The sequence below is a fragment of the Dermochelys coriacea genome, chromosome 9 (assembly GCF_009764565.3).
Source record: "Dermochelys coriacea isolate rDerCor1 chromosome 9, rDerCor1.pri.v4, whole genome shotgun sequence".
Lineage (NCBI taxonomy): Eukaryota > Metazoa > Chordata > Testudines > Dermochelyidae > Dermochelys > Dermochelys coriacea.
In genome coordinates, this window is record NC_050076.1 from 48,224,691 (window position 1) to 48,237,430 (window position 12,740).

At 40.7% G+C, this 12,740-nt stretch overlaps 1 protein-coding gene across 3 annotated transcripts in view; it reads left to right on the top strand.

Moving 5' to 3' along the window:
• Positions 1–12,740, top strand: part of LIMS2 (LIM zinc finger domain containing 2) — a 55,710-nt gene that overhangs the window by 12,103 nt on the left and 30,867 nt on the right. For all 3 annotated transcript variants that reach the window (XM_038415952.2, XM_038415951.2, XM_043492760.1), the window contains exon 2: positions 11,104–11,263. In XM_038415952.2, the coding sequence (XP_038271880.1) occupies positions 11,104–11,263 (160 nt within the window). The remainder of the gene's footprint in view (positions 1–11,103; positions 11,264–12,740) is intronic.

Sequence of the window (12,740 nt, forward strand, 5' to 3'; positions counted from 1 at the left end):
CGTACGGACATAACTGCAGTGATGTTGGTGAATAGGAAAAAACACCATACATAGCAAGTGTTGGGGCTGATACCTTATTAGGTTTAAGGGGGTGAAGTATGTTTACCATTTGCAAATAAGGTTTATAATTGAGGAACTTTCCAACATCCAAGTGTGGATGAGAGGTGATGGAGTGACAGACTGAACATGGATCACTGGTTAAGGGGAAGGAATAAGAATATGTGTGCAGTTCCATTCGGGTGTTTGGTCAGAAGGGAGGGGAGAGAGCCAGGTATGCTAAAAGAAGCACAGTCAATTTGAAATCTAGTAGTGTTTTAAAAATAAAAAACAAAAAAGAGAGTTTACATTTGTTTGTTCTTTCCAGTTGCTGTGTGAAACTCCTACTCAAGCAAAAGAGGAAACTAACTATGCTGGGGGAAAATAAAACTACACATACAGGGCTGTCAAATGTGTGTGTAGTATATATGTTGAACAAAGAAATATTTTTCTCTACTCTCAATTCCAGTAATCTTAAATGTTACTATGATGTTATAGATCATTTTTGCAACCAGGGTCCTATGGTTTCACCAGATCTTGTACAGAGGAGGTCAGATGGGGTGTCTATGGAAAGGTTGTAGTTTGCTGGTTATGATTATGCAGTCTGTATGAAGATGTCTACATTGATGACATCGTCATCATCTGGACCCATGGAAAAGAAGCCCTTGAAGAATTCCACCATGATTTCAACAATTTCCATCCCTCCAGCAACCTCAGCCTGGACCAGTCCACACAAGAAATCCACTTCCTGGACACTACGGTGCTAATAAGCGATGGTCACATAAACACCACCCTATACCGGAAACCTACTGACTGCTATTCCTACCTACATGCCTCCAGCTTTCACCCAGATCACACCACACGATCCATTGTCTACAGCCAAGCTCTATGATACAACCGCCTTTGCTCCAACCCCTCAGACAGAGACAAACACCTACAAGATCTCTATCAAGCGTTCTTACAACTACAATACCCACCTGCTGAAGTGAAGAAACAGATTGACAGAGCCAGAAGAGTACCCAGAAGTCACCTACTACAGGACAGGCCCAACAAAGAAAATAACAGAATGCCACTAGCCATCACCTTCAGCCCCCAACTAAAACCTCTCCAACGCATCATCAAGGATCTACAACCTATCCTGAAGGACGACCCATCACTCTCACAGATCTTGGGAGACAGGCCAGTCCTTGCTTACAGACTGCCCCCCAATCTGAAGCAAATACTCACCAGCAACCACACAACAGAACCACTAACCCAGGAACCTATCCTTGCAACAAAGCCCGTTGCCAACTGTGTCCACATATCTATTCAGGGGACACCATTGTAGGGCCTAATCACATCAGCCATACTATCAGAGGCTCGTTCACCTGCTCATCTACCAATGTGATATATGCCATCATGTGCCAGCAATGCTCCCTGCCATGTACATTGGTCAAACTGGACAGTCTCTACATAAAAGAATAAATGGACACAAATCAGATGTCAAGAATTATAACATTCAAAAACCAGTCGGAGAACACTTCTGACTCTCTGGTCACTCGATTACAGACCTGAGGGTGGCTATCCTTCAACAAAAAAAACAGACTCCAACGAGAGACTGCTGAATTGGAATTAATTTGCAAACTGGATACAATTAATTTAGGCTTGAATAGAGACTGGGAATGGATGGGTCATTACACAAAGTAAAACTATTTCCCCATGTTATTTCCTCCCCCCCCCCCCGCTGGTAATGGCTCATCATAAGTGATCACTCTCTTTACAGTATGTATGATAAAACCCATTGTTTCATGTTCTCTGTGTGTGTATATAAATCTCCCCACTGTATTTTCCACTGAATGCATCCGCTGAAGTGAGCTGTAGCTCACGAAAGCTTATGCTCAAATAAATTTGTTAGTCTCTAAGGTGCCATAAGTACTCCTTTTCTTTTTGCGAATACAGACTAACACGGCTGCTACTCTGAAATCTGTATGTGTGTATCAGTTTTGTGTTTGAAGTTATGAATATTGGATATGTACTTGTATCTCAGCGTGTTTGATTCTAAGTAGCCTCAGTGAAGCGTTTGGTCAGCTTCTTGAGAAAGGACTATCCTCGGTAAGTGCCCAATCAAGAAACACTTAATTGACAATGGACTTTGGGAGATGCCAATCCACATCTGAGCTTTCCTGGGAACATTCAAAGTAACATGTAAACAGTGGTGTGGGCCTGCAAAAATCTGAATCGTTCATGAACATGTGACTTGCCCAGGTGGCTACAAACCCCATCTTATTGCTATGATTTTGCACAAAAGAACAAAGGGGTTGCTGCTAACAAGAGAGAGAATATAAAAGGCCCTGGAATCCAGACTATTTTGTCTTCAGCTGGCTCAAGAGATGACCTCTCCATCCCCAAGAGATGCCTGAAAAAAAACTGGAACAAGGACAGTAACTACAGGGATGTGACCGATTGCTGTACCCAGACTAGGAAAGAGTCCAGTCTGTGAAAGAAGCTTATTGGAACATCTCTGGGGGTGACATTTCATCTGTAATCAGTTTCTTACTGTATTAGGCTTAGACTTGCGTGTTTTGTTTTATTTTGCTTGGTAACTTATTTTGTTCTGTCTGTTATTTCTTGGAACCACTTAAATCCTACTTTTTATATTTAATAAAAAGAAAAGGAGTACTTGTGGCACCTTAGAGACTAACAAATTTATTTGAGCATAAGCTTTCATGAGCTACAGCTCACTTCATTGGAATGCATCTGATGAAGTGAGCTGTAGCTCATGAAAGCTTATGCTCAATTAATTTGTTAGTCTCTAAGGTGCCACAAGTACTCCTTTTCTTTTTGCAAATACAGACTAACACGGCTGCTACTCTGAAACCTTTATATTTAATAAAATCACTTTTTGCTTATTAATTAACCCAGAGTAAGTAATTAATACCTGGGGGAGCAAACAGCTGTGCATAACTCTCTATTAGTATTATAGAGGGTGGATAGTTTGAGTTTACCCTGTATAAGCTTTATACAGAGTAAAACGGATTCATTTGGGGTTTGGATCCCATTGGTAGCTGGGGGTCTGGGTGCTGGAGACAGGAGCACTTCTTAAGCTGTTTTCAGTTAAGTCTGCAGTTTTGGGGCGCATGGTTCAGACCCTGGGTCTGTGTTGCAGCAGACTGCTGTGTCTGGCTCAATAAGGCAGGGTTCTGGAGGCCCAAACTGGCAGAGAAATCGGGCTCCGAGGTAGACTCAGCACATCAGGTGACAGTCCCAAGGGGGTCTCTGTGATTGAATCTGTCACACAGTTACTTGTTACAAAAATTGCACAAGATGATGGTGTACCTTTCAAAGAAAGAGTGCCTTTTGTTGGTTACCATGTTGGCTTCATTTCAGATAAAAATCACTTTGGACAATAAGGATTTGGGGAAAAATGTTAAGGGGTGTTGGGAGATTTTTAGTAGTGAGATATTTCCTCTTATTTTCTTTGTGTTGTTCTGTTAATGTGAGTCATAGTCTAGGAGTATCGCAGTACAAATTTCTGTGTCCTTGTCTACACTAAGGAATTCCATTTAAAAAAATCTTCCCTATCAGTGCTACCACTGATTCAAATGAGCCAGTGGGAATATTAGTGAAGAAAAGATGGCTTCCTACTTTTCTGTCTTTTTATTGCCTTACAATGTTAACTAACATGGTGGTGTAACTATGGAACCTTCCAGAGCCTTGTCTTCCACTGGTGGAGCAGAACCTGTGGGGAATTTTTTTTGTAAAATTCTGTAATGTATGGCATAATGACAGGTTTCAGAGTAGCAGCTGTGTTAGTCTGTATTCGCAAAAAGAAAAGGAGTACTTGTGGCAACATAGAGACTAAATTTCCACCAAATGCATCCGATGAAGTGAGCTGTAGCTCACGAAAGCTTATGCTCAAATAAATTTGTTAGTCTCTAAGGTGCCACAAGTCCTCCTTTTCTTTTTGTTATGTATGGGTGGTGCCTCTCTCTCCAGATTCTTGTAGCATCCATCACTCTGGTATCTTAGCATCTCTTTCTCACACTCTTTTTTCAACACTTGTTGAATATTCAGCCCATCAGCAAGTTAAAGCGACTCTTCAGACAAGTGCAGAGAGGGTGAAGATTAACCTTCTTTACCACTGAAGCAAATGCATCCACCTTTAGTGGTGGGAAATGACTGATGTGAAGCAAAATGTTTTGTCCCACGACAATACATCAGGACTCTTGTTGCCCCCCAAACCTCTAGTCATTATTTCAAAACTCAGTTTCTGCCATGTGCTGTTTTGTGACAGAAATCTCTCTTGGATTTGCAGCTGAGCCATGTCTGTCATGTACCCTAGTACCATGAGAGTGATGCTATAATAACACTCATTCCATTGCAGGAGTTTTCAAAAGTAGGGGAATAAAACTGGTAGTCTTATCAGAAATGTTGCAATTGATCTTTCACTAGCCTTATCTTCCTTGTTTTTGCATTCATATTCTGCATACTGTCTCCCACTAGTCCATTCACTGGAGGTTGTCCTTTGTACTTTCTTTGCAGTGCCAGCTATTTACCTTGCTCCCTTTCTCGACTCAGGGTCACCAACTCTGCATCATTGCTGAGGTTTTTGGTGGAGATGTTTGAAAAGAGGAAGGAGCAGCAGAAAAGTCTCGCAACTGTTGGGTTTTTTTGTTTTTGTTTTTAAACAGTCTTCTCATAGTGTGAAGTCCCAGACACTTCTTCTGGAGGGAGAGAAGCGCAATTTGCTGACTCTCTAAAATATTGCTAAATCTGATAGTGATTTAGCTTGTATGTCACCTGGAGCTACTGCCTGTAATTTTCACTTCCCATAAAGTATGTTCAGAAGGTTTTACTAGAGTTTAGAGCAGTGCTAGCGTCCAGCAGGACATGCTTCTAAAAAGTTTGAGTATTTGCGTATTTATCTGAGAAACCTTCTTGTCATTGGCATGGTACATAACATGCTCCCATGAAATGTCTGCATTTTAAAAACTGAATCAGTAAAGGTTACAACGCAAACTGATAAAAGACTGGAAAAATCATTGCTGAGGTGCTGCTCTGCTCTCTCATTGTTGTGCCATTTTCGGCCACGGTGCTGGAAGTTCAGGATGTTTTGTCATTTACTTTGTTTTAATTGTCTTTCCTGTCTTTGTGTTACAAGCTTATTATTTAAACAGTGGGAACATCTGTGTTTGATATCCGAGTACAACACAGTAAATTATTGAATTGCTTGGAATAAATGTAGCTTTTCTTGTTTGAGGGTATACTCTGTGAAAAAGACTTGTATTTTAGCATCTTGTGGCTGTTATGAGATTGCTTTAAAGTTAAAAGTGAGACTAAATCCTTTTTTTTTTTTTTCTTTTGAGATCAAAGGAATAAATGTGTTAAGTAAAACTGAAAGAAGTGTCAGGAGTGAAGAGCTAAAGAGAGTATAGAACTCAACCCATGATTATGCAAGATCCATTGTTATTAAGCCCTCTCTATCTTACAGATACAAATCAGGGAACCCATTTATGATACAATTGTCCTCTGACCAGGTTGCAACACAGCTGTGATGTATAATGTACTCAGGAACTTATTTCAGAGTAGCAGCCGTGTTAGTCTGTATTCGCAAAAAGAAAAGGAGTACCTGTGGCACCTTAGAGACTAACAAATCTAAGGTGCCACGGGTACTCCTTTTCTTTTTTCAGGAACTTATGTTCCCTACAGATTTCAGCTGTATTGTAACTGAGGCAGGGAACAATCATGTTATCAATAGGCACCCTTCATTGTAAGTGTAGTGTAGGTGGGGCCTCAATGGCTAAGAAAGTTCACCAAGCAGCTGCAAATTCGTTGTCTCCCAGAAGGGTGGAGTGGGGCAGGGAAGAGAAGAGTAGGCTTTACACTGTATGTGCTTGACCAGCTGAGCTCTTCTCTGCATTAGGAAAATTATTCTTGGAATGCAAGATGGCTCTAGGAACTGATCTCTAGATTTCCATCTGCCATGTTACTCATTCATTTATTCCCTGGCACGACTGCCCAAAATGGAATAGAGGTCCTTAATATGTGGAATCGGCTGAAAGTTTTTCTGTAACATGTGGAACTTAAACATAGTTTAGCATTCTTTAAAACCAATAACTTTTCAGATGATCTCTGTAGGGAATAAGAAAAGGAGTACTTGTGGCACCTTGGAGACTAACAAATTTATTTGAGCATAAGCTTTCGTGAGCTACAGCTCACTTCATCGGATGCATTTGGTGGAAAAAAACTAAAAAAAAAAAAAGCTGTAGCTCACGAAAGCTTATGCTCTAATAAATTTGTTAGTCTCTAAGGTGCCACAAGTACTCCTTTTCTTTTTGCGGATACAGACTAACATGGCTGCTACTCTGAAATCTGTAGGGAATATTTATTTGGCCTTATGTAAAACTATGTATAGTTCTTTGTACTTTTTGTAGTAATTTTATTTTCCTGATTACATACTTTTGTTTTTGTTTTTTGCCTCTCATTGGCACAGGGATTGTCCTTTTTCTCTCTCTCTCTCTGCAGGGATTATAAGGATTTTTACATCATCAACCCTTACTTTTTCTCAACTTTATCTCCCTCGCAGCTCTAGACCTGTATCATATATAGGCTTGGAAGGATTTGATTTTTATTGGTAAATATCAGTAAATGTAAATTTCACTGTACACACAAATGGACAAAAAGTCCATCAATAATAATAGAAATTTACCAATAGATAAAGTAAAAATGCTACATGAGAATTTAGTAGAATTTGATTCAAGAATATTTACTGTGTATAGTTTTCCATGTGATGTTGACAATTTGTGTTTTAATAGTTACAAAGCTTTAACTTTTTGAAACTGAGCATCTACTGTAATTTAAATAACTATTGACCCCTCCCCACAATTTCCCATAACTGTGAAAATTTAAATTGACAAAAATTGAAAAAAGGACTTAAACCCCATAATTTTGCACAGTGGTGAACGTTTAAATCAATAAAAATACTTAAAAATAAACATTGATATTATCTGTTGAAATTATAATATATAATATCAAATTCTGTCAAACCTAATCATAGCCAATGTCCTAGCCAGCTAGGACTGGAAGAGAGACTTCCATTAGTATTGGTTCTAGATGGCTGGAAGAGTTGCATTGGAAAGATGCAAGATATTTTTCTCTTCTCTTCCCTCTGGGGTGTGTGCACGTGCGTAGAATACACCGGCTTTATGGTACTCCCACCCTATGAGTAAGAGTTTGGGACTAACAACTGAGCATAGACTCCCTGCATGGCAGCACTACCAATAGGCCACTGGGCTGGACATATGGTATATTTGTGTAGTATATATTTTCGTGTGTACGTAGTATGTAATTTTGAATACAGATGTTTACTTACTTTTTTCCCCCTAGATTACTAGGTCCTATTGTGTTTAATCTTTAAGGAACAGATCAATTGTATATTTGCACCTCTTGGGCCAGTATGATGATAATTGCACAGTACTCATGCTTATAATTTTCAAGGAAATCTTGTTTGCAGTTGCTAGTTTCTTTAAACTTAAGTACTTCTACCAGTTAACTTTTTTTTCTCTTCCAAATCCCAGAAGTGTTTAGACTATATTACCTAGTTTAGCTGTTAATCACCCTCTTTGCTGCTCCTCACAATCTAATACAGTAACAGGGATGTTGGGACATTGGAATGGTTTTATAGGGTTTGGGGTTTGATGGTATCTACAGTTGCTCTTTTGCAGTAAGAGTCATGAGTGTTGTGTGTATAAAAATAAATCCCATAACTTTTGACATTTTCTCATTTTTGTGAGTGGGTGAGCTGACTGAATTTCTTTGACAGCTGCAAGTTAAATCCTGAGCTGCATTTCAAGCTTGCATTTCAGGCTATATAAAGAGGTTGGGGACAATAATGTGGCCACACAAAAGAACAGATCATTTGACTCTCAGTGGGAGCTCTAATTTCCTACAGCAGTGTTTCCCAAACTTGGGACGCCGCTTGTTCAGGGAAAGCCCCTGGCACGCCGGGCTGGTTTGTTTATCTGCTTCGTCCGCAGGTTCGGCCAATTGCGGCTCCCACTGGCCGCGGTTCACCGCTCCAGGCCAATGGGAGCTGCGGGAAGCTGCAGCCGGTACGTCCCTCAGCCCACACTGGTTCCTGCAGCCTCCATTGGCCGGGCACAGCGAACGGCGGCCAGTGGGAGCCACAATCAGCCGAACCTGCAGACGCTACAGGTAAACAAACCGGCCCGGCCCTCCAGGGGCTTTCCCTGAACAAGCAGCGTCCCAAGTTTGGGAAACACTGTCCTACGGGGTTATAAGGCTTTTTTACTGAAAGCAGCTCATACTTCTACAGTCCTCAAACCTACTTGCCTGAATAAGGGCCTTTACAATCCTGCTTTCATGAATGAGAGGTTCAAAGATTAAACCCTAAGTTTCCATGATCTTTTTTTTTTTTTTTTTTTTTTGCCGACACTCCCATGTGACTTTTTTTTCCTAAAAACCTCTCGTGACAAATAGTTCTTAGTAGGAATTATCCCTCTAGACCTGGCCAAATCATCTGCATTTTACTCATCACAGGAATACGACTGTGCATATTGCAAGCTGAGGGCTCAGAACACAGTTGTCTAATGCCAGCCAGTTCCATTCTTGCAGTATTGGGGCAATAGGACCCAGTATAATGTCAGTGAAAGGTGGTGGAGAGCCATGCTCTTTCTGAGAGAGCAACTAGAATACGTTTAAAACGGAAATTAAGTAGCAGATTTTTTTAATAACTTAAAGTTTGTAACCAAGAAAAACCAGAAACATGCTTCGTTGTGTTAGTGTTGGGCACATAGGGAGTATCATATTATACATGGATCTCTGACAGTCATAAATAGGGTGACCAGATGTTCCAATTTTATAGGCACAGTCCTGATATTTGGAGCTTTTTCTTATATAGCCACCTATTACTCCCCACACTCTGTCCTGATTTTTCATTCATGCTATCTGGTCACCGTAGTCATAAAGCTTAGAGTGTTAGCCGTGTTGGTCCCAGGATATTAGAGAGACAAGATGGGTGAGGTAAAGTAATATCTTTTATTGGGCCAACTTCTGTTGGTAAAAGAGAACTTTCAAGCTACACAGACCTCTTCGTGAGATTTGGTATTATCTCACCCACCTTATCTCTCTAGTCATAGAAGCTGTCGTTTCCCCCAACCCCTCTAGTCTCTTCCCATAATACAGAAGATGAATGAGAGGAGCGGTAATTACAGATTTACATTTAGAATACCGTCTGCCTTTTTTATTGTATATCTTCCTCCTTGCTGTTGCCCCCCGTTGTCTAGAAAGATTAATCCTCTGAACCCAGGGACCAAGCGGTTTTTTTTATTTTTTCCAGGTTGATTTGAGTGAGTGTTCAGTGTGGAATTATTGTATAAAATCCTGCCATTATGAACCTTCCTGGCCTGTGATTTAGCTGAAGCAAAGCTGTGATTGGAAACAGAATTGTTCAGATCCCAAGGATGGCCTCTGGGTTTTGCTACAAACACTGACATTGACTGGTCCTGTGCTGCCCCACCAGAGCTCAGGCAAATGTCTGGGGATTCTGTAAACCATGAGTTGTGGGCCACAAGGTACAGGATTTCCTGTCTATTCATAATTTTGGTGAGATTCAAGTGTAAAGGCCCATTTGTACTGCAGGGAGGAAAAAACGTCCATTTTAATGTCTGTAAGTTAGTACTATTGATTCTAATCTAATCATTGGGCCTGGTTCTCCTTTGGCTTATAACTGTGCAAAATGGATGTAAAGTGTTTCCACCAGTGAGAGTGGGGAATTCTAGTTTTGATATATTTTACAACCATTTTATATTCACTTTGCAGGACTGTAAGTGACTATACAAGACGCAAGGCATTGGAGAATCAGGCTTCTGTCTTCCATGTCTGTATTTTCTACTGGCACCTCTGACTGGTCAGAGGAAAGAGAAGCTGTCACTATTAGAATACACTTATTGATTTCTTGTTTTCAATAAATATTTGCAGAAAACAAAATGACCCAGAATAATGTTAACAAAAGAAATCTAGCTGTCTACTGCAGCACAGAGATTGACCCCTTGCTTTAGGGAAAGATAGAACAGCCACCACTGTGGTCTTTACTTCATGCTATGCATAAAATAAAAGATGAACTAGCATTACAAACAAAGTGAAAGAAAAGGAAGAAGTGGTGTATACAAGCCATATGCAAGTGTTGATTAAACCTTTTATACCACCCCCTCAAGTATTCTGTATATACAACATATGCTACAGGAAGGCTATTTTATAAATATTTGAGTGTCTTAAAAATATTAATTGGGTTTGGTTTTCATATGCATCAACCTGTAATGCTACCATCACTCCAATCATGCAGAGCTCAGAGGGAACAACAAAAACATCTAAAAAAATATAAAATAGCTTTACTATACCTAAAAATGTTACCATTCTAAATTCAGATACTCTGTGGATACTCGAGATTTTAAAAGAAAAACTGATCCCATTTGGAAACTGGGAATCTTCCCCATTTTTTGAAGTTGCCATTCCTAACCCTGCAGTGACATGAGAGATAGGACTTTAAAACTATGACATTTTAATACATAGAACACCTGGCCTCATGCTTTCCCATCCTAGGCCTCAGGCAAGTGTGATGTTTGTTGAAAGGGGGTGGGGCAGTTATACATATGAGGAGAAAAGGAGAAAACATTTTCTGTGGGGGTTTTAATTTATTTTGTGTTTTAATGGAGGATGTCTGGAATAAGTAGGTAAGAGGGGGATTTGTGGACAAAGGGCAGGCAAGGTGGTCAAAGGTGTAAGATAAATGAATCCATCATATAGTTCTGCAAATTACTGTGTGGCTGTCACCTCCACCTGTGTCGGATGTAAACAAATATCGGATGTTGATTCTGAATAACTTATTGATTCCATTCCCCTGCATGCTGCATTATTTTCATCGTATTTATTTGTGCAAAAAAGGATGAAAAACAAGAAGAAACTCCCTGACATTGGTGACTGTAATGTTACTTGTGTGATTTTATGCATATTCATTTGATAGCTGTGACATTGCCCATGTCCTGACTCTGACCTTTATTTCCTCCTCAGTAATATGTCTGATGCCCTCGCAAATGCAGTGTGTGAGCGCTGCCAGGCTCGCTTTGATCCCTCTGAGAGGATCGTGAACAGCAATGGGGAGCTCTATCATGAGAACTGCTTTGTCTGTGCTCAGTGTTTCCGACAGTTCCCAGATGGACTCTTCTATGAGGTGAGATTACTGCCTATGTGAAGCTATAGAAAGTTTCTTGACTTCCCCTTTTAAAAACCTGATCCTGGGAGATGCTGAGTATCTGTGGCTCTCAGTGAACTCTGTGAAAACTGAGAGCACTCAACATCTGACAGGATAAAGCTTCAAGTGTCATTCTTTGCCTGCTATGGGTGTTTCTGTCTGCCTTTTCCTTCCCAGTGTAACTAGCCCTCTCAGAGGGATGAGTCACACATTACTGCTTAATCTGAAGCAGCAGGGGCCTCTGTCACTGGAGTGAGGGGACTGAGGGGCTACCTTGTCAAGTCAAGGTGAAATGCTCATGGTCCAGTGCCACATGACATGAGAGTGTGAGTTGCTGTGTGCTGACTGGGAGATCAGTGGAGATAACTGTAATTCCCTGCAGATATGAGATCATAGAACTGGAAGGGACCTCGAGAGGACATCTAGTCCAGTCCTCTGCACTCAAGGCAGGACTAAGTATTATCTAGACTGTCCCTGACAGGTGTTCGTCCAACCTGCTCTTAAAAATCCCCAATGATGGAGATTCCACAACCTCCCTAGGCAATTTATTCCAGTGCTTAACCACTCTGACAGGAAGTTTTTCCTAATGTCCAACCTAAACCGCCCTTGCTGCAATTTAAGCCCATTGCTTCTTGTCCTATCCTCAGAGGTTAAGAAGAACAGTTTTTCTCCCTCCTCCTTGCAACAAACTTTTATGTACTTGAAAACTGTTATGTCCCCCCTCAGTCTTCTCTTTTCCAGACTAAACAAACCCAATTTGTTCAGTCTTCTCTTTTTCAACATTCCCCTTCAGTCTTCTTCTATTTCGTTACCCTGGCTGATGTGAGCATACAGGAACTTTTTCTTTAAAACTATAGCAGGAAGCCAGGCAGGAGGGTCTGGGATAGGAAGAAGCATTGTAGCTGTAGGATATTACCATTTTCCTTATTTTAATATAGCTGCTTGTTCAGGTTGAGAGAAAAGTGACGCTGTGATCTTTACCATTGCCATGTGACCGCTAAAATACATTTCAGGTTCCCACATCCTCATGTTGTCAGGAAATCACTGTCAATTATTCCTTCAGTTCTTCACAAACACTTATTACTCATTCCTCTCCCACCTTCTTCCCCTGGCTCTTTCCTCCAAGTTGGTGGGGCAGATTGTCTGCAGAATCTTATCTTTCCAGTGAGGGGCTCGGTTAGATTGGTTAGATTACTTCACGGGTCTCCATATTAGCTCAGATGGGCCCTGTGCTGTCAGCAGTCCCCTCAGCCTTTTCCCTCCCCATAGGCTTCTGTGTCTCTTAACCTTGAAATGATCACACTCTAAACTAGCCTTAAATTTAAATGTACTGCTTTCTTCCTCCTTGGGACATCTGTCTGGCCAGTTGACCAGTAATCGGGAGACTTTGTGGGGATGCGAATTTCAGTTCCCTAATCTTGTTGTTTTCCATTTCTTTTGATCCTAAGCTTTATCA